This window comes from Pezoporus wallicus, unplaced genomic scaffold (assembly GCF_028554395.1).
Source record: "Pezoporus wallicus isolate ANWC-B61680 ecotype Strahan unplaced genomic scaffold, APGP_CSIRO_Pwel_v1 contig_13006, whole genome shotgun sequence".
Classification (NCBI taxonomy): Eukaryota; Metazoa; Chordata; class Aves; order Psittaciformes; family Psittacidae; genus Pezoporus; species Pezoporus wallicus.
The window spans coordinates 76,755-98,287 of NW_026638875.1; the positions used below are offsets into that span (position 1 = coordinate 76,755).

Below are 21,533 nucleotides of genomic sequence, written 5' to 3' on the forward strand. Positions count from 1 at the left end.
GATACAGCTGGGATGCACCCCGAGGCCCCGTTACGGAGCGCAGCGGCCCGCGCGGCTTCGTGCCGTGCCCGGCTCCTCCCCACTCCGTACCGCTGAGCCCGGGGCGAGGCCGGGCGGGCCGCAGAGCGGCGCCGAGGGGCGGGGCTCTCTGCAAGCGCTGCGCTGCTATTGGCTCTTTCTCCCCTGGCGCGGCGCCGATTGGCGGGAGGCGGCGCTTGCCCGGGGCGGCGGCGCGGGTTGTGGTGGTGTCGCGCCGGAGGCCATGGTGCTGGACCCGGCGGCGACTGCGGGGCTTGGTGGCAGTGCGGCACCCACCCTGGCCGCCCGCCATGGCCCACCGCTCTGCTCCTGCCCGTCCCCGCCGACACCATCACCTGCGCTCCGTTGCCCGCGGGGAACCCGGCGTCTGTCGGAAATCGGGGCCGTGATGCAGAGGAGCGAAGGCGCGGGGATGCGCGGGGGTCTGCGCGCCGCCGCATCCCTGCCCCATATCGCGCGGGGTCGCGGGGAGGAGGGCGGCGGGCGGCGGAGCCCCTGCCTGCTCGTAGCGCTGCGGCCGTGCAATGTGGAGGCGGAGCGGGAGCGGTTCTTCCGCGCCAGCTTCGCTTATGACCCGCAGTTCGAGTACGCCGAGCCCGTGCCCGCCGCTGTACTGGATAAGTACGCGGCCGCTTCTGATCGCTTCGTGGCTCAGGTAAGGCGGGGACGACGCGGGGAGCTGCCCGCCCCCGGTGCCCGCGGGGGACGAGCGACACGGTGCTGCGCGGGAGGGGAAGGAGGAGGAGAAGGGACCGGCCCCTGTTCCCCGACTTCCTCCCGCCACGTGCTGTGAAGGTGTGGGTACCCTTCTTTTTGGGTGATACCATGGGGAATGGGTCACGTTGGGACCGCTCATGGCTGGTCCGTAAGCCATGTGGAACCCCATTGCCCGCCTTCCCTCTCGGCTCTCACCTCTGACATCCTGCCTGCAGCGCCCTCCGTGATTTATTAAACTCCAGATGTCAAACCTGCCTGCGGGAACCGTGGTGAACGTACATGGTGCCGCCAGCACCACGCCTAGCCTGGCTCGTGCTAATGGATGCACGGCGATGGTTAGGAGCTGGTGCTCCATCAAGGGCTCCTCGCTGGTGTTTGATTTGTGTTTTTGTTTGGCACTTGTTGCTGTAGAAATAACAGCTGAGAAGCTGGAGCACGTGGGTGACCACGTGGGAAACAGTCCTTATCCTGAAGATTAAGTCTGGCTTGTTCTCTGGAAGTCCTGAAAGTTGACCAGTGGAGTGGCATCCTTACAGCATCACCAAATGTTGTCAGTAATGGTAACAGTTGATGTAGACTCCTCTTAAGGAGGCTGTGTTATTTTGCTTAACTGTACCTGTTGCTCGTACGCTACTGAAATAGTCCTGACAGGCTCTCTGCTACAGGTAAGTAGTGCTGTGTGGATGTAGGGTGCAAACAGCACTGGGAGCACGCAGGCACGACCGATCCAGATGCTCTGCCTGCACACGAGCCTTTCATAGGTGCAGGCAGGGAATGAAACTGCTCCATCCCTTCACTCTGTGCTTGGAGCATACCCCAGAACCAATTCAGTCCTCGGACAGGGCATCCCACCTCTGCAAGAGCATCCTTTCCACCACACAGACCTATTTTAGTTGTGTATGTAGGAGCAGGTATGAAACCTCTTACCCTGAGTTCATTTTTGCACCCCAGAAGCGTTTGTTTCCACCTCCAAGTTGGAGCTTACATCTGGTTTCATGTAACAACTGCTTCACCAATTTATTTATTGTGATTTTTTTGGTATTTACTTATTTTTCCATTACTTCCCACATATCTGCCTGAATTATTATGCAGATAATTGAGGCTCTTCCTATAGCCAGGTTTCTAAGCACTTAGTATTTCCAGTGCATCTTCCCTGGGTAAACTGTTGTCAGTGGTGCTGTGGCAGGGGAGATGCTCTCACCCCCATCAAGACCTTGGTGGCTTCTCAATGTTTTCTTCCTGCATTTAAGTGCTTTTCACTGTCTGAGTAATACAGTAAAATGAGTTGTTTAGAGCTATTTCTCCACTTGCTTTATCTTTTTGACTTACAGTGTAGTAAAAGATGAAGTTAAATGTTCCTAACCAGTATAAGCAGTCTTACTCTGAATCTGAAACCCTTTGCAAGAGATGTAGTGTTGAGTTTCTACCAGTGTTTTTCCAAGTTCTCCACTGACAGTGCCATGGGACAGTTCTCATGTTGCTGTTCCTTTGCTTGTACCCTGCAGTGACCTCTTTCCAGTCTCTTTTATTTTGGGAAACTTTTTGCCTTGCCAGCTATTATCTATAAACTGCTTTTATTTAAAAAAACCTGCATTAATTATGGAGCTTAAATAAATGAGACATTTTGCTAAGCCAGCATCCTTGGACAAGAGCTGTGGGGACAACACAAGAGAGACATGGAGTTGTTGAGCAAATCCAGAGGAGGCCACATAGATGCTGCGAGGGCTGGAACAGCTCTGCTCTGGAGACAGGCTGAGAGAGCTGGGCTGGTTCAGCCTGGAGAAGAGAAGGCTCCTTAAGGGGAGACCTTAGAGCAGCTCCAGTGCCTAAAGGTGCTACAAGAAACCTGGAAGGGGGCTTTGGACAAGGGCCTGTAGGGACAGGACAAGGGGGAATGGCTTTAACCTGACAGAGGGGACACTGAGATGAGCTCTTAGGCAGAAGTTCTTCCCTGTGAGGGTGCTGAGGCCCTGGCACAGGTTGCCCAGAGAAGCTGTGGCTGCCCCATCCCTGGCAGCGTTCAAGGCCAGGTTGGATAGAGCTTGGAGCAACCTGGTCTAGTGGAGGGTGTCCCTGTCCATGGCAGGGGTTGGAACTGGGTGAGCTTTAAGGGCCCTTCCAAACCAAACCATTCTATGATTCTATGATTGTATGAAACCAACACCCTCTCCCCTCTTCCAGCTTACTGCTCCACCACTTCCTTTACACATGCCTCGTGGTGGGGGGCAGGAATAAACCAGGAGGATTTTTCTAGCCCCATGGTGGGCGTTCATCACCCTAGAAATCACATCCCTGGTTTGTCATGGGATCATGAGCAGCACCAGCCCAAAACTGGAGCTGGAGGATTTATGCCACTGCGTATGGTGGGTACGTGATTTCAGGCTGCCCAGGGGGATGCTCTGTGCCTCTCAGAATGCTAAACTTGAGATCTTAGGAATTTTGCTCATTAGGACAAGCTGGAGTTCTTTGGTCCTCCTACTCCTGGGCACCAGCTGTACTGGGTTTCTCTTGGCTCAGTGCTTTACAGAGCAAGGAGTCTCAGCAGAGGTGGGAGGAAGAAATGATCCTTTTTCTGCAGCTGTCAGCAGCAGGTACCTTGTGATGCTGCAAAAACCATCCTGAATATTCAGTGAATGAAATAAAACACCCAGATCAAAAATCCCCCCAACAAAACCAACAGTAAAAACCTCAGCAACTGGAGAACCTGCACAACTTCTCACACAGTAAGTGACCGGAGAATAAAAACCAGCTGTGCAGAGAAGACTGTTCAGGGAAGGAGAATCAGGGGTGGAGGAGGCTGTTCACCAGGTGCAGACCATGAAGCCCCTCTAACATGGTGTTGGATGGTTTGAGTGCTGGACGTGGTGCTGAGCACCCATCTTCTGATCCTGGGAGATCTTAGAGATGAAGGAGGGGATGGGACCTCTTCTGCAGGGCTCCAGGTGCTGCCTGGAGCCCATATGAGAGCAAAGGGGGGTCACAAACTGTGTAGACAAGGGTGTTAGTGACATGATTTAGTGGTGGCTTTGGCAGTGCTGGGGAACAGTTGGACTTGATGATTTGAAAGATCTTTTCCAGTCTGGTTGATTCTGTGACTTGATGATTCTGTGCTCAGCAGGAGGAAGGTAAATAGGCACCATTCAGGAGCAGCAGCCTTGGCCTGGGAAGCTCAGCAGCAGCTCAGCCAGGTTTACAGATTCAATAAAACTGCTAGAAAAACTCCAGGAGTGGTTCAAAGTCATCATTGTCTGCTTTGGAATATGTATGAGTAGGATGGAGAAAGTAATTGCTTAAAAATGTCTACAATGAAAACTCTCTTTTGGGGAAGGAAACGTACTGTTAAATGCTCTTATTTTATAGACGCTTCATAAATGATAATGCTAATAAAATAGCACGTGCTGCTTCTAACCAAGGTGAGAAAGCTGTTGGTGTGCAGCAGGCTGTTTGTGCCCAGAACCCTGTCTGAAGAGGCGGAGGCAGTATTGCTGCTGGGCTTGCAGTCCAGCCCTGCAGTGAGAAATGATCTAATTGATTAACCTGATCTAGTTGAAGGTGTCCCTCTTCACTGCATGAGATTGGACTAGGTGAGCTTTTAAGGTCTCTTCCAACCCGAACTGTTCTATGACTATGAAACTCTTGGAGTAAAAAGCAAGCTGGTAAGCTGGACCTCTTTGTGCAAGCACTAGGATTGGAAAGGAGAACTGAAAGCAGAAAAGTTGAAGATAATTCTGGCTTTAGCCTCCTGAAGCAGCGTGCTGTGACAATGCTCTTTCACTTCTGCTTTGCCCTGTTCCTATACCAGATGCTTGCAAGGGTGATAAAAAGCAGCAAGCATATCCTGTGGGTCATGCCGATTGCACTGAGTGTCAATCTGTCCTGGTGGCCACATACAACTGGCTCAGTCTCCTTGGGTCTTTAGATACTGCAGAACCACTTCAGAGTGGGATTATGTCTGCTGGGTTTTATGGCATGTGGGATTCTAAAATGTGTTTATAAACAGAAGGGTGTTTGCACTGATATTTTCTTTCTCTGTGCAACAGGCAATCAGGATCATTCGTGCTGTCTTGGAGAAGTATGGGACCTACGAGTGCTTTGAAGTTGCCACAGGCGGGAGGCTGCTGAGCAAGTGCCAGATCTGGTCTGTGATCCGAAAGTACATGCAGAAGGAGGGCTGTGTGGGAGAGGTAATCTGTGTCCCTGCTTCATTGCTTGTAAAATACAAATACTTAGTTTCTGGTAAAAAGGACTCATTAAGAAGAAATGTTTCAGGTACAAAGAGGTAATCTTTCTTCTGTCATGGTGACCTTTCCATGTTGGCTATGTTTGTTCTGCCCTGGTGCTAGGACATGAGTGCTGGCTCCCCATCTATTTCCCTTGATTTTTTTACTTTATGTCCCTTTTATGCTTGAGAAGTAGAGAGAGGAGCTGCTGCTTGTCTGCATGGCCATGCAAGGAGCCTTTTGCTGCTTGCATGCGGTATCAATTTCCATCAGGAAATCTCCTGCTGTTAGGAATGGTATGGCAAACATCTTCAACAGCTGCCTTCATTGACGTAGCCAAAAGCAAAGCCAGGGAAGAGATTTCCTGTGGGCTGTGCTGGATAATGGTACTTTGAAACTCCACACTTTGGTTTTAAGGCTGGGAAATACATGGGCACATTTGACAGTAGCAATGTGGGATGGAGCATGGGGAGAAGTTCAGCATCTCTTCATCTGGTTTCTCAGTGACCCCAGCAGCATTCAGTGTGGGATGTTCTGCAGCTTTGGTTAAGGGGCATTTTTTCCCCCTTCTGCCAGCAAGGTGTGAGCAAAACACTTCCACCATCCTGGATTCAAGCACTGAGGACTTCTGAACCTGACTTTGCTTTCTTTGGCTCCTGGCGTTCCCTTCAGCTGTTGGCCACAGGGCAGGAGGCCACAAAGTGCTGACTGGCATGGGAGTTTCCTTACCACTGCCTTGTGACCAGGCTGTTCTTCCTAGCTCTGATTTTTCACCTCCATTTCCAAACAGGGTCATTCACAAGCATTTCCCTAAAGCACCAACTTGCTTGGTGCTACCCAGCATATTTCATGCAGGAGGGAACAGTTCCTGAGGTCCCACCTGGCCAGGGGACATTCCTCTAGCAGCCTCCTTGGTTTGCCTTGATACCTCCTGGGAGTGGCCCTAGGATGTGAATTGAGCACCTTGGTCCTCCTGAGCCTTTGCTTAGGACAGAAGGATTTCTGCAAATCTTTTCCTATAATGCCCCATTCCTGGCAGTGTTTAAGGCCAGGTTGGATGGGGCTTGCAGCAACCTGCGCTAGTGGAAGGTGTCCCTGCCCATGGCAAGGGATGGAACTGGATGAGCTTTAAGGTCCCTTCCAACCCAAGCCATTCTGTGATTCTATGATTCTAATTCAGCTGCCTTTTAGTACCTGGAACCAGTTCCAGTACCCAGCCTAGCAGCTGGCCAGTCTTACTTAACAGATCTGCGCTTATGACTTGCTTGTTGTGGTCTGTCTCTCCCTTGATTTTATTGACTAAATTCAGCTATTCCCCTCTTCTCAATTAGTCTAACCCAAATTATGCTTTGGCTGGGCAGAAAGACAACTTTTTCCTTACATGTTCATGTACATGTTCCAGCCCTGTGTAACTTTCCCTTTGCTCAAAGGAGTGCGGTGTTCAGTAATTACATTTGCACATCAACATGTGAGATCTGTGGCTATTTTATCCAGAATTTTTGATAAGAGCTTTTAAAAACTTTAAAGCATTGATTTATTTATTGTTACCCAGGAATTTTGCTGAGCTGCTCTGGGGCAGGGAATAGGGAAGGGTTTTATGTGCTTTTGGTATAGCAATGTTGGCCAAGTTCGTTCCTTGTACTGGACAAAAACTTGCTGCAATTTCTGCATCACTGACGATTTAACACCCTGCTGGGGAGCGGGGTGGTTCAGATGTGTATTCCCCACTCCACACCTCTATCTATGGTTCTTGATTTCCACCTGCTGTGCCCCAGGCTGTTCACTTCCTTGATGTGTACTAATTGTGATGGCTTTCTTCAGATGAAGGAGAAACTCTAGCAGTGGTGGTTCTGTTAGCCCCAGACTGACCCCCTGATGTGCCAGCCACTTGCAGGCAGCATAGCCACAATGGAGACACTCACTCACTGCAGGCAGCATGGCCGTATTGGTGACATTCATTCAATATAGGCAGTGTGGTTTGTCCAGTGACACTTACTCTCTGGTGAACACACTGCAGGCAGAGTGCACATACTGGTGACACTGCAGGCATAGTGGAAGCAGTGTGACACTAAATCACTGCATGCAGCATGGCTGCACTGGTGACACTCACGGCAGGCAGTATGGCCGCATTGGTGACACTGCGTCTGCACTGCTGACACTCACTGCAGGCAGCGAAGCCACACTGGTGGCATTCATTAAGTTCAGGAAGCATGGCTGCGCTGGTGACACTCACTCACTGCAGGCATTGTGGCTGCACTGAGGACACTCACTCATTGCAAGCAGCGTGGCCACACTGGTAAGACTCACTGCTGGCAGTGAGGCTGCAGTGTTGATACTCACTCAATGCAGACAGTGTGGCTGCGCTGGTGACACTCACTGCAGGCAGAGTGGCTGCACTCATGAGATTCACTCACTTCGGCAATTTAGCTGCACTGGTGACACACTCTGCAGGTGGTATGGCTGCCCTAGTGACGCTCACTCATTATAGGCAGCGTGGCCGCTCTGGTGACACTCTCTGCAGGCAATATGGTCAGGCTGGTGACACTTACTCACTGTAGGCAGTGTGCCTGCGCTCGTGACATTCGGACACTGTGGCTGCACTGGTGACACACACTCACTGCAGGAAACATGGCTACACTGGTGACTCTCAGTCACTGCGACGCTAGCTCCCTGCAGGAAACATGGCTGCACTTGTGACATTCACTCACTTCTGGCACTATGTCTGCACTGGAGACACTCAGTGTAGGCAGTGTGGCTGCACTGGTTACACTCATTTGCTGCAGGCATCATGGCAGGGCTGGTGACACTCACTCCCTGCAGGCAGTGTTCCTGCACTGGTGACATTCACTAAGTTCGGGCAGCATGGCTGCACTGTTGACACTCACTGCAGGCAGCGTGGTTGGGCTGGTGACACTCAGTTCAGGCAGCTGCCTTTTGTCCCCAGCGTCCATCAGGGGATGGCAGGATCCCACTTACTAGCACTGCAGGCAGTGTGCTCCTGAGTAAGTATTTGCACAGTTATTAACTTGGCACCTTCAAGAGCTTTTTTATTGGGTCCAAGGTGCAGATCCTGAAGCTCTTCTGCTTTTCTCTGGCTCAGAACTGTTCTGGCGCTGCCGGAGCTCAGAGGTCTCCATATGGATTTTGGGGAGCGAGCTGGCAGCTTGCAGCAGAGAAACTCCTGACCCCATTGGTAAGTGCTGTGTGGCAATCTCTGGGGTTGTGAAGTATTGTTACTTCAGTAGTGGTAGCTGGCATCATCTTGGATCCCATCATGGGTGCCCCTCCACCTTCAAGCTGCTCAGTGCTGGAGCTTTCCTGGCATGCGAGTTCCTGAGCAGTTCCAGGGAGCTGGGGTAAGGCAGGAGCCTGTGCCCTGGTGCCATCAGCAGTCTTCCATCTGGGAGCAAGCTTTTTCTCCATTGTGTCCACAAAACCTGAGCAGAAGCTTTGTGGACCATGAGAATGTGCTGGGGGAACCTGCATAGCTCACAAGAGGTCACAAATGCGGAGAGCTGCTCATTGCTGCTCCAGGAATAAGACTTTGGATGAAGTCACAGACCCTGTTGTAACAGCATCTGCAAAGCTGGGGAGTCCCAAGATAAGGCAAGTGTTGCTGCTCAGTGAGTGGATGGGTGGCTCCAGCTGGAGAAGGGCTGTGGGCTGTGTCACAGGAGTGTGCAAAGCTGTGGAGAGTCCCTTCCCATCTCTTCTGATGGCTGGCTCTGCATGGGGGGACTGTTGGCACCTCTGTTTAGTGAGAAAAATATATACTTCATTGCCAAAAACGGGAAAAAGATAAAAGAACACAAGCCAGTACCCCAGAACATCACCATAGAATCACAGAATGGTTTGGGTTGGAAAGGACCTTAAGATCATCCAATGCCATGGGCAGGGACACCTTCCACTAGACAAGGTTGCCCAAGGCCCCATCCAGCCTGGCCTTGAACACTGCCAGTGATGGGGCATTATAGAAAGAGATTTGCAGAAATGCCTTCTGTCCTAAGCGAAGGCTCAGGAGAACAAAAATGCCTAATTCACATTCAAGGCCAGGTTGGACAGGCCTTGGAGCAACCTGGTCTAGTGGCAGGGGGTTGGAACTGGATGATCCTTGAGGTTCCTTCCAACCCAAACCAGACTGGGATTCCATGATTCTTTGTTTAAAGGTTTAAAGTCTGGCCCCTGCCTCTCACCTCCTGCATCCCAGGATTTCAGCCTCCACTAGTTGGCAGTTGGGATGGCCATGTCAGATATCCAGGATTGTATTACCGTCACATGGAGCTGACCTATGAGATGGGAATTGGTTAAAGTCATACCAAAACCTGGCCCCTTCCTGCCTCCTTAATTCTGCTTGTGGTGAAGCTAAAACCTTTCCTGCCTGTCATTGCTGACAACAGAAGCTGCTGCTGTTTCCAGAAGTTTTCTCCCCACCAAAAAACCCCATGAAAACTCATGAGGCTGGTCGTGATGATCTTGCTGGCAATGAAACCGGTTTTACTCTGCATCAGTTCCCTGCCTCAGTTTATCTCAGGTCAGCAAGGTCCATGGCGAAACATGGGAGAAGGCAGCAAAACTGCATCTTTACGTGTTTTGTCCTCCTTACTGGAGCAGAAACAGAGCTCAAGAGTGCACACAACTCCTGAGTGAACTGGCAAGTCTTTTCTCAGAGATGGAGGGATTGTACTTCATGCTGGTGTATTTTAATACAGCTAAGAAACTGCACTGTAAGGATTTGATGCCAGTTTTTCTGTCTGGTGGTATGCTCTGTTCTGCTGCACCTCAGTTTTCATGAGCAGCTTGGCATAATAATAAATACGAGTTAAAGCAATCAATCAACTCAGTCTCCTCATTTTTGTTTTACAATGCAAAGAATTGTTCTGTAGCAATGTGTGTGCACGTTTTCATTTTGAAAGATGTCAGCTGTGCAATAATAGATGGGGTTTAGAGTTAATGTGTATGTGGGGGATGAGTTTTGAGATGAAATTGTTACGTCCTGAGCAAACCTTGAATGTGGGAGCTCCCGGGCTGCCTCCTCTTGCTGATGTTGTGGCTTTCAGTTGCTGCAGGTCTAAAGTTGGATGATCAGAAAGTGCTGCTTGGCTGGCACATTACCTCCTGTTAACACAGAACAGCTGTCTTGTCTCCATCACTTTCCAAAATAGTTGATATTTCTTTATAAAGATACTCACCAGTCCTCTGCATGCATTGCCTGTCCCTGCAGTGGGCGCATGCGGATCCTTCTGCGAGGCTGGGCTGGTGTGAATCTGTCCTCAGTGCTCCTGTTGTGGAGCCTTGAAAGGGAGAATCCACAGGAGAGTCCATGAAAATGAAGCTGGAGCCTTCGTTCCCTCATGGGGTATTTACTGGGGGTCTAGAGGTTGGACCCACAACAAAGCAGGTGCTGTTGGTTGTTTTGGTGTCTGACTTTACTGAGCGATCCAACTGCTAGTGGGGATGGAGGAGTGGGACCAGGCAGGTCTCAAGGATGGCCATCAGTGTGGACATAAAACAATGGGGAGCCGATAGGAATGAGCTGGGGGTGGGAGGGGGAATACTGGAGGCAGAGTTGCTGGAGGAGGCTGTAAAGAGGTAAAGGAGTTATTTCATCCATGTGTGGGATCATCTTTTTCCTCTCAGTGACCTCCCTGCCTGCTCCTGCTGCCTGTGGTTTCTTTGAGGAGCTGCAGCACAAGCTGGTGATGGTGCAGCAGTGCTGGACACACTGTTAGTGACTTTTTCTTATCATCCACCCCCATCAGCTTCTGCTTAGAGCCAAGACCCCACTGAGCATCTCCTCCTGCAGCAGTGCTGATGGAGGTTGCCTCTTTCTTCTGCAGGTGGTGGTGCAGCTCACTGATGACCTCCTGTCCCAGGCGGTGATGATGGTGGAGGACAGCCGGCCAACGCTGGCCATCAATCTGGCTGGGGCCCGGCAGCACTGGCTGGAGGGGATGCTGCGCCATGAGATCGGTCAGCAGTACAGTGGCTGTGGGTGATGGGCAGAGCAGGGGCAATGCTGGGAGCATTCTCTGGCTGGTAACGGCCTGGGGGCTGTGGGGACTATGGACATGGTGGTACCCCCTGGGTCTTTGCAGGAGGCATCCTGGAGGCAGGTTTTGGAAAGGTGTGAGGCCACTGGGTCCTTCTCTGCATGCAGGGCCAGGGGGTGTCAAGCACCCACCTGTGTACCCATGTGCCTGCCCGGGCTGCAGAGCAAGCAGACATCCCATGGTAGCGTCTCCAGCCAGGACTGGAACCAGTACCCATGGATGTGACTTGGCAAAGGGTGTTGCGAGTTGAGATTTTTGGAGGCTGTGGCCATTGGTGCTCACTCCCACCCTCCTCCCCAGGCACCCACTACATCCGGGGGGTGAACAACACCCACCAGCCCTGGCACAGCTCTGAGGGCCGCAAGCAGTACAGCCTGAAGCCTGCCAACCCCACGGAGGAAGGCTTGGCCAGCTTGCACAGCGTCCTCTTCCGCAAGCAGCCCTTCCTGTGGCGGGCAGCCCTGCTCTACTACACCATCGAGCGCGCCAGCCGCCTCTCCTTCTCCGCCCTCTTCCAGGACCTGGAGCAGTATGTCCAGGATGCTGGCATCCGGTGGGAATACTGTGTGCGGGCAAAGAGGGGCCAGACCGACACCTCACAACCAGGTAATGCTCAGGACCGGGGGGGCGGATGTATGTGCAAAGCTTTTGGGGTTTGGAAGGGATTTTATATTCTTTTTAGAAGTAAAAACAGTGATGGGTTTGTTTTGCACCTGGGTGGGTTGGGCATCGCTGGTTCTGTGGCCATGGCCCCATTGGAAAGGGTGGCTCTGCCCAACCCACATCACTTCCCATTCCCATCAGGTGGTTCCAGTCTGATGGGAGTGACTCACACAAGGAGGCAGCAGCCAAAAGAGAGATAAAATGAGCATTTCTGGACACAATTTAAATTCTTGCAGTGGCTTACCATGAAAAAAAATAGTAAAGGTAAAAAAACTGGTGAAAATTGGAATGGTAAATGGAAAAATATGTTAAGGAGGAAGATGTAATGACAGCTTTTAGCATCTAAAGTTATGACGTGCTTAAGGTTATTAAGCTTTCTTCTTGATGTTTGTTTTGATGGGGGCGGGGGGGCTTTAATGGCTGCTTTCTAGGGAATACAGATTGGAAGTGACACAAAGCTGACCGGGGGTAAAGTAATAGGGCAGGCAGGCTGCAAAGAAAAATGACAAGTAATTGGGAGGAAAGGTGAAAACATCCCAGGGAGACGTTTGGGGCTCTCACTGCTTCTGGCTGCCTCCTTGGTCACCGGAGCTGCTCCCCAGTGCTCAACCTTTGGGACCCAGCAGTCCTGGCCATGGACCAGCAACACGTGAGCTCTGGTGCACTCATATCACCCCAGCCCAGTGCCATTGCTCTGGTTACAGTGGTCAGCAGGCGTTGGGGTGAGTGGAGGGTGGTGTGGACCCAGGCTCCTGCTCCCTGGCCTCTCCCGCTTTTCCAGGCTGTTTCAGTAAGGACCAGGTCTACCTGGACGGGATTCTCCGCATCCTGCGCCATCGGCAGACCATTGACTTCCCATTGCTGGCTGCACTTGGAAAGGTAACAGCCAGGGGGAAAGTGGGAAACACCAGTCACAGAGCCCTGTCCCAGCCTATGGAGACAGGCTGAGAGAGCTGGGCTGGTTCAGCCTGCTGAAGAGAAGGCTCCTTAAGGACGGATCTTAGAGCAGCTCCAGTGCCAAAAGGGGCTACAAGAAACCTGGAGACGGGCTTTGGACAAGGGCCTGTAGGGACAGGACAAGGGGGAATGGCTTTAACCTGACAGAGGGGAAATTGAGATGAGCTCTTAGGCAGAAGTTCTTCCCTGTGTGGGTGGTGAGGCCCTGGCACAGGTTGCCCAGAGAAGCTGTGGCTGCCCCATCCCTGGTGGGCTGCGGGGCTGGGACAGACACCTTCCTTGGGATGGTTTGGGATGAGTTGTGGGGGGCTAACCCCACCTCCCTGCTTCCCATCAGGTCTCTTATGAAGATGTGAATCGGCTGAAGAAATTTGGGGTGCTGGAGAAAGCCCGCATCCCTCATTTCATGCAGGACCTGGAGCGGTACATGAAGCAGCTGGACCACATCATCACCACCAACTGCCTAAATGAGGAGGAGCTGCAGCAGCTGCTGCCTGACTGAGGAGCAGCAAACCCCCAAAGCCGGCACTCCAAGGGTGTAACTGCTGGGATTTATGTGATATGTATTAGGACTGGAGCCTGGAGGAGCGGGCAGAGCCTGGGCCTCCCCCTGCACCAAGATGGCCACTGTGCATGTTCTGCTGTGTAGGGTAGCTCTGGTGTGGTTCGTGTTGATGTGTCGTGTCCCCCACACTGTCCCCCTCTGCACTTGCGGGGACAGCTGTGTGGTTCCACATGGCTCTGGGGATCTGGAGAAGAGGGTTCAGAGGGAGCAAGGGCAAAGCTGCAGCATCTGCTGGCACCCGAGATGAGTCTACGTGGGGCAGTTGTAGTGGTGGGGTATGTCCTTAAGGTACATGGGGTGCTCCCAGTAGAGTGGGGGGCACCTACTAAGGGCTTGGGTCTCTAGGCTGTGCTGGCAGGGAATAAGGGCTGGCCCATACCAACTGATAACCCTGTGCATGTGTTTCCCCTCCCTATTCCTTCCCTCGTGCAGCAGAAAGGACTTTAACCTCTCCAAATCCCTGCTCTCCACCACAGGTATTTGCCCACCATTAACCATCGTCCTGCAGCCACTGCCTGGCTCTGAGGACTCGGGGTGGGCATTGGACTTGTTGTTAGGAAAAAGCATGTAATAAAACTGATGTCGTGGAAACACCGAGTGGACAATAGGTCATGGCAAAGCTGCACAGCCCCAAACTGCTGTGTCAGGAGCTGGATGGGTTCACCAGAGTGCGTAAAACAAGTTGGCAGGGACATGTATAAACCACAGCAGGCAAATGCAGAAGCTGCCCATGCGCTGCTCCTGATCTCTAACATATGATCTCTACTGCAGTTGTGCCACCCATAAGAGGGCCCTTTCTTTATAAAACAAAAAAAAAAAACAGATTTGGTTTTAGCTTCTTGTCACCTTTCATCCCACTGAGCTCCTGCAAAGGGAGCCCAGGCTACTTTGTGGCTCCAGGAAGCCCAGGCTCAATCACAAAAGCTCCAGGTTTGACTACAAGCCCACCTCAAAGCACCTCCAGCTGCCTCACACCACAGGTCTTGCAGGGGAGCTGCAGCCCCTCTGCAAGGTGCAGATGTTGTGGTAGCACACAGCAAGCTTGGGAAGGGATAAGATCACTTATACTGGAGGGGATTTTGCTTCCCTCTGGTCAGGTCTCCAATATCACACTGCTGTTTTTAAAAGCTCCCCCCGTTTGAACACACTGCTAACATGGTCAGTTAGACTCTGCTCTTTAATGTGCTATTTCTTTCAACGTTGCCATCCCCAACCTCAAACGCAACGCAGCACTGCTTTAAGAAGGTCCTGCCACACACCCCAGCACCACCCCCCTAGTCATCCCAAGGAGTAAGGCCTCAACTGGCAATAAGAACCAACCAAGGGAAGACTCGTGGTGCTAAGAACCAACCAAGGGAAGACTCTTGTGGTGCTAAGAACCAACCAAGGGAAGACTCTTGCGGTGCTAAGAACCAAGGGAAGACTCTTGCGGCCTTTCTAGTGGAAATGGCAGCAATGACAAAGGGCAGCGTAGCTACTGCGGTGGTTTGGGTTGCATCCCTGATGATATAACAGCATGGAGATGAGAGAAAGGGTTAATCTTTCTCCTCAGCAGGGCTAGAAGCGCTTCATCTGGCGGCGTTCTTGGCGGCGTTGCTTCTTCTCATTTGGTTCCTGACCGGCAGGTGAAGACTCAGCTGTAAACCAGGGCCCCAGGATGTTCACCCACAGCAGGTAGAGAGCGCGCCCCGGAGCCTGCAACACACACATGGGACAAACTCGGTCACACTGGGGCTGCTCCCACTGAGGAAATCAAAGGAGTTGGAATAATTCTCCAGGCTGGATCAGGATGCATGGAAATCAAAGGCAGGCATCCAATATTCATGGCCTGATTTCATACTGTTTAAGAACTTGCATACGTATCCAGCACTTAAGCTTCATATATGGAAAGCCCAGCATCAGGTCTGAATTAGCTCCATCTGCTCAAACATTCTGCCTCTCTCTCCTTCAGAAAACACACACATTTCTCTGAATTAAACAGATGTTACCCAGATGGACTCCAGGGGATAGTCAGGGTCTAGACTGCCCTCTGCCAGATCAGTTAGAAAGAAACATGTGAGTACGTACTAAAAAGAGAAACTTTCCAAGATTCACTGGCACAGGTTGCCCAGGGAAGCTGTGGCTGCCCCATCCCTGGCAGTGTTCAAGGCCAGGCTGGACAGGGCTTGGAGCAACCTGGTCTAGTGGAAGGTGTCCCTGCCCATGGCAGAGGGCTGGAACTGGATGAGCTTTAAGGTCCCTTCTAACCCAAACCATCCTATGATTCTATGATAAGATTGCCTTACGTACCATTGTGGAATATAGTCAAAGCAAATCTGGGATTTTTTAACTAACTGGAGATTTTCTGATCTTCCACAAAAGCAGTTTTATCTACAGGCACATGACAAATGTGTCAGGAGTAGAAAGAGTCTGGTGTGTTAAGGGGAAATCAAAGCCTACAGCGTTTTATCTACCAAGCAACCCAGGGTCCAGCAGTTCCCAGCCTCAGACTGTGCTGGCGAATGACTGAGAAAACCAAAGAAGAAGAAACACAGTCTGTTTGTCACAGTCACAAAAAGGCTCTACACAGAAAGATGGCTTTGATCCGCCTCTTTCTTGTTGCCCTTTCACAGGACCAGAGAGGAAGGCCAGGGCCAGCAATATCCAGAAGGATCACGACTTCCTTCCCTTGTATGGCCTCATTTTTAACAAGATTTCACAGGGAGATTAAAACGTTTATCAGAAAACAGGTTTGGCCTGAAACACGACACTTAAATGAAATGGATAAATAATGTTCCCAGTCTTTAAGACATAAACAATGTAGAGCAACAAGGACAACCACAGTGGCTTACCAAGAGCCAGAAGTACCAGAGGTAGAGAGAGAAGCAGCTCAGCACTTGGACTATAGCTGTCAGCAGGATCACATCCTTGAGGTGCCTAAGGGAAGAAAAGCAAAACATGAACCTTCCATTCCAGGCCCTGCTGCACACACCAGCTCCTCTGGCACCAGAGCCTGTCTGTGCTGCCTTCGGGGAGCAGCTCTGCCTGCTCGTTGTGGGTTTGCTTGGCCACACAGGGTAATCTAGAAGAATCAGAGCAGTAAACAAACATAAATGGATCTGATGAGCTAAAGAGCCAGGCTTCCTATGAAAAGGGACATTGAGAAAGCTGAGGAATGCAGGGGTGTGGAAATCAGCAGCAAAACCACTTCCCCCGCAGTATGCAGCAGCAGCCAGTGCCTGCTGATTTGACACACATCATGGCATGAAGCTGAGCTGCTCACGGCTGGCTGCACTGAGGGAAGTATGCATCTTCCCTATGCCATTTCACACTCAGAGTCACAAAAGGGCTAGGTGCTGCACGGACAAGCACACCATGGCCTGCGTGGTGAGCTACAGCAAGATGGCTCCCTCTGCCCTCCTGCTTATCCAACCCTGGGATCTTCCACACCAGCCTGAGGCAGAGCCAAGAGCAGCTATGGAGGCAAACAAGCTGCCCACACTTAAACTACTGTTCTCAGGACACCTGACACCCAGCAGAAGTGAGCAAGTATTAGTTTTTACAACAGGAGTCATGGGATGTGTCATGGAGGGTTAGAAAACACCAACTTTCACTCCCATTAAATCATTATCTGCTGGAACAAGAAACACTTGAGCCAAATCCAAGAATGGGGTCAAGAAGACAAAGGCAAAATAATCAAACAGCTTGTCTCATTCTGGGCAGCGCAGCAAAGTGACCACAGACAGCTGGTTCAGGCTGGGACACCATCATCAGCTCAAGACACTGCAGAATCCACCATCAACAGCTCCATGACCAGACGCTGAGGTGCGGAAATCTCATGCATCACCAGAGGACACAGGGGTGATGGCAGAGACCCCACAGAACCAGCTCTCCCAGGGACCAGCAATGTCGCCTTCCTCAAGCCCAGAGCAACACAAAAATCTGCTTCAGTTACAGACAGCAGGAGGCAAACACCATCAAATCCGCGGCATTCCAGAAGCAGCTCCAAAAGAGGACAAGTTCATCTGCTGCAGCACACTCAGCCGAGAGGCAGGAAAAATCCCCTGCGTTCTGGAAGTAACCACTTGCCTGGAGTAGTTCCACCATCCCCAAAGTGGCAATTTAGAGCTGACAAACGGATACAGCCAACAGGAGGAGCACTGAGTGTTTGTTAACACTTTGTGCTGATGTACCAGCAGGGTTAAACTCTCAGGGCTAAGGGCTCTGCACAGGTACAAAGGCACAGGGTAAGGATGGGAACTTGGGCTGTATAGCTTTTGAGATCTCATCCTCCCTGCGCTTTGCACAGCCTGTGCCTTGGACAAACATCAATTCATTTTAATGTGTGATAAAACTCACCCCAACAGTGTGTTGCTCAGGCAGAAAAACCTCAGCACCACAGTACCTGTCACCTTTTTACAGCAGGTAACGGGATCCATTGCCAACTCCTGTCAGTCATTTCCCTTGGCACCACCATCACACATCTGCATGGGACAAGTATCAGCGCACCCACCCTGCCTTAGTGCCTTATACATCTCCGAAAGGTACCTCCCTCAACCAGGATACCCTGGATGACACCAAACTTCTGTATTTTCTTTATTCAACTGTCCCATGGTGCCATTCACAAAAAAAGGTACCCAAAACACAGAATCCCAGAGTGATTTGGGTTGGAAGGGACCTTAAAACTCATCCAGTTTCAACTCCCTGCCACGTGAAGCGACACCTTCCACTAGACCAGGTTGAGCCACAACAGTGTAAAATGGGAGAAAAATGCTCAGCTGACCGTCAGGAAAGAGAAATCACTATAGGATGAAGGCGGCATAAAGCACCCAGCTTACAAGTCACACTAGAAATAACTCCCTCTTCCTGGCCACCTCATTCCTTGGCTCTTACACCAGGCATCCAAGTCTCTCTGGCTGCAAGTAGCAAATGTACTATTCCAGTAACAAAACCAGAGATGAGAGCTCATTCTATGCAGACAGCAAGTTCTGTGCTGCACAAGCAGGTCTGTCTGCTGGTAACACCTGCTAGCTGCAGGAACAAAGCTCATGTTAAAAAAACCCGAAGTGTATTATTCAATAGATGGCCCTTCCAGCATGAGAGCACTTGATGTGATGCAGCAGGCTCTGCTGGAAGCACCCTTGAAAAAGCCTGCCAACAAGAAGATGGAGGTAAACCTGAAATCATAAGCCAGAGATGTGGGAGGGAAGGGGACAAGGACTCCAGGTACCTCACTCAGCACACACTTAAGAACCCCAGCACAAGGCGGGCCAGCAGATGGAGGCTGAGGGCAAGGAGACAGAGAGCAAAGCCATGTGTCCACAACTGCCTGGCAGTTTCCCGTAACTAGTCTGAGGGCAACTATTAGAAAACACGTAAATCTAGAAGCTGTTTCTGCTGCTTCAGTACTGCTGTCTCCTTATTTTATGTAACAGAACTCTCCAGGAATTGCCATTGTGTGTTGTTTGACCAAGCGTTAGAGCACTGCAAAGAACACTGGACATGCAAACACTTGGTGCTGTCTGCAGACAGACATGAGGCATTCACAAGCATAGGGAGAAGAAAAGGCTGAGGAGACAAGAGAAGCTGCTAAAGGCCATGCTGGACAGGGGCTTGGCGCAACCTGGTCTAGTGGAAGGTGTCCCTGCCTGTGGCAGGGGGTTGAAACTGGGTGAGCTTTAAAGTCCCTTCCAACCCAAACCACTCTGGTTCTGTGATTCTAAGACAGAGAGGAGGTCTGCTAGTGTGTAGAACAGTTCTAGATGCAACGAGGATGGGGTAACTAGCAGCCTTTCTGCTCTGTCGAGCACTACCTGCAGTGCTGGTTTAAAAAGGAATGTACGTATCTGTGTGTTGCAGAAGCATGGACAGTATCAGCACTGTTTCTGTACTGAAAGATGTCTGTAAGCTGCTCCAGCTGAACCATTTGAGATCTCTTACCTGTGCGCCTCAGCCCTTCAGGCAGTGACTGTTCTAGGCTGACGTACCTACACAGCAGCTGGTGACTAGTGCACGCCAGGCAAAGCATTCAGCTAACGAGGGAAAAGTTCTTTACTGCGAGGGTGGTGAGGCACTGGAACTGGCTGCCCAGAGAAATGGTAAATGCTCCATCCCTGGCAGTGTTCAAGGCCAGGCTGGAGCAACCTGATCTAGTGGAAGGTGTCCCTGCCTGTGGCAGGGTGTTGGAACTGGGTGATCTTTAGGGCCTTTCCAGTGCAAACCAGTCTGTGATTCTATGATTCTCAGATGAAACAACTCCAGCTCCCCTCACACCTGTTGGCAAGCTAAGGTAGGAGTAGAGGCGTGGGCTCTCCCCCAGGGCTCTCCTAGCTCTATGAACACGCTCAGGCAGCAGGTCCTGCTCACCTGGGCTCGTGTGGACACTCACTCTGCCATCCCCTGCTCCATATTCAGGTCAATTCCCCCGTCGGCAAGGCTGCCATCATCTGTGAAAGACGGCTTTGCCATAGAGCTCATGGACCGGTAGCTCGTGCCGTACACCACGCAGCTGAAGATGAAGGCTACCTGCAGCAAGGGAACAGCCGTCAGCCGCCAGAGCCGCCACCCTCCGGCGGCACAGCCGGGAAAAGCCGCGGAGCCGCCGCAGCTCACCCATGTCCAAGCGGAGGCGGTGGGGTAGAAGATGACGAAGTTCACCACGGCGTAAAGCGCCTACGGAGAGAGTACAGCCGGCGTCAGCACAGCACAGCACGGCCCGGCCCGGCCCTTCCCGCCCGCCCAGGCACTCACGGAGGCCGCCAGGATGATGCGGAGGTAGAAGCGCAGCGTCTCTCGGTTCTCCTCGAAGATCTGCTTCTTGCCTTTGGTGCCTGCCTTCCCCTTGGGCTGCGGAGCCAAGAGAGGCCAAGGTCAGCGGCCTCCCCGGGCCCCGCATCCCCGGAACCCCGCGCCTCGGCCCCGCCACTCACCGCCATTGTCGCGCCGGCTCCGCACTCCGCTTCCGGAGCCGCCGGAAGGGACCCGGAAATGGCGGCCGGGGCCTCTAACGGGACTCGCGCCAGGCGTTTCTCCCGCTGCCCTCCCCGGGGCGGGGGTTCTCCGCTTGCTAGCCCCAGTGCACACCGGGACTGTGAAGACACGGGGTTAGATGCCCCCTTTCCCTCCCCACTCCGTGCCCGTCACCGGCTCTCGGGACCCGCAGCATCCACCCGCGTCAGGGCCCTGCTCCCTCAGGAGCCCCGCTGACTCCCGAGACGTGGTGGGGTGCATGGAGGGGCTGCAGAGCCCTGCGTGGCAGCGGCCTCCCACACACTGCCCTCACCAGGCTCAGCTCCCCGGTAACAGCTCTGTATGGCAGGGACGCTGCTCTTCAAGCTTCAAACCTAGCAGTGGCCTGTTTGCAGGAGCTGAGACTGTCCAAGTTGCTCCCTGCAGCACGCCTGAGCCTTCCTGGGATGGAACCTGTAGCCCCACTGCCACCTTCTTGGTAAAAGTCCTTCCTTGGCAGGGCTGGGGGAAAGGTTGGACTTGTCCTTAAAGGTCTTTTCCAACCTGGTTGATTCTATGATTCCTCAGGTGAGGAATGGTGACAGGACTCCATGCCTGCACCTCAGCACCAGGAACCTGCCAGCCCTCCAGTCTTCATGCCCAGTGCTGCAGCTCCCACACCAGCATCCTGCTCTTGCCTGCTTTGACCCTTTTCATAGGATCCCAGACTGATTTGAGCTGGAAGGGACCTTAAGACCACTCAGTTCCAACCCCCTGCCAGGGCCTCAGCACCCTCACAGGGAAGAATTTCGTCCTTATCTCAGCTGTTTCAGGTTAAACCCGTTACCCCTTGTCCTATCACTACAGTCCCTAACGAAGAGTCCCTCCCCAGCATCCCTATAGCCCCCCTTCAGATACTGGAAGGCTGCTATGAGGTCTCCACGCAGCCTTCTCTTCTCCAGGCTGAACAGCCCCAACTTTCTCAGCCTGTCTTAATTCGGGAGGTGCTCCAGTCCCCTGATCATTCTCATGGCCCTCCTCCTCCAGCAGCTCCATGTCCTTATGCTGGGGACACCAGAACTGCACACAGTGTTCCAAGTGGGGTCTCACAAGAGTAGAGCAGAGGGGCAAGATCACCAGGATCACTTTTTGCGCAAGCCCTACCCCAAACCTTTGGCAAGAACACAGCTGTGAGTTCTCCACACGTGTTTATTGTCCCAGTACATGGGGAGCAGAGGCACAGCCAAGCCCTGGTGCCCTGCAGCAGCCACTTGTGACCGCAGCACCCCTGGAGAAGCTGCAGGCACGAGAAGGTACGGGGCACCGTAGCGGGAGGTAGCTTGTCATGGTGCAGTAGTGCAGCAGCATGGCTGAAGTGTGCAAGTATTTGCCCCA

General features: G+C 52.2%; 2 protein-coding genes across 3 annotated transcripts; one reads left to right on the forward strand and one right to left on the reverse strand.

Moving 5' to 3' along the window:
- The first annotated feature begins 262 nt into the window (after positions 1–262).
- Positions 263–13,802, forward strand: LOC130601083 (microtubule-associated tyrosine carboxypeptidase-like). Its single transcript, XM_057412912.1, has 7 exons — positions 263–694; positions 4,797–4,940; positions 8,077–8,169; positions 10,814–10,946; positions 11,327–11,632; positions 12,471–12,568; positions 12,984–13,802. Exons 1-7 carry the CDS (start codon positions 263–265, stop codon positions 13,146–13,148), a joined length of 1,371 nt encoding a protein of 456 aa, XP_057268895.1. The 3' UTR covers positions 13,149–13,802.
- A 567-nt stretch (positions 13,803–14,369) lies between these two features.
- TMEM208 (transmembrane protein 208) lies at positions 14,370–20,189 on the reverse strand. Of its 2 annotated transcripts, XM_057412948.1 has the most exons (6): positions 20,120–20,189; positions 19,941–20,036; positions 19,803–19,862; positions 19,579–19,715; positions 16,043–16,127; positions 14,370–14,906 (listed from the first exon to the last, which is right to left on the reverse strand). In XM_057412948.1, exons 1-6 carry the CDS (start codon positions 20,123–20,125, stop codon positions 14,769–14,771), a joined length of 522 nt encoding a protein of 173 aa, XP_057268931.1. In that variant the 5' UTR covers positions 20,126–20,189; the 3' UTR covers positions 14,370–14,768. The 2 variants fall into 2 exon arrangements, with proteins under 2 accessions (XP_057268931.1, XP_057268930.1); XM_057412947.1 differs by having other exon boundaries at positions 19,579–19,711; positions 19,941–20,156.
- Positions 20,190–21,533: the final 1,344 nt, after the last annotated feature.

Coding starts and splice junctions, on each gene's coding strand:
- LOC130601083 (XM_057412912.1), top strand. CDS start 263: ATGGTGCTGGACCCGGCGGCGACTGCGGGGCTTGGTGGCAGTGCGGCA. Junction 695..4,796: donor CTGATCGCTTCGTGGCTCAG/GTAAGGCGGGGA, acceptor TCTGTGCAACAG/GCAATCAGGATCATTCGTGC. Junction 4,941..8,076: donor AGGAGGGCTGTGTGGGAGAG/GTAATCTGTGTC, acceptor TCTCTGGCTCAG/AACTGTTCTGGCGCTGCCGG.
- TMEM208 (XM_057412947.1), bottom strand. CDS start 20,085: ATGCGGGGCCCGGGGAGGCCGCTGACCTTGGCCTCTCTTGGCTCCGCA. Junction 19,863..19,940: donor GCATCATCCTGGCGGCCTCC/GTGAGTGCCTGG, acceptor CTCTCTCCGTAG/GCGCTTTACGCCGTGGTGAA. Junction 19,712..19,802: donor CCGCCTCCGCTTGGACATGG/GTGAGCTGCGGC, acceptor TGCTGCAGGTAG/CCTTCATCTTCAGCTGCGTG.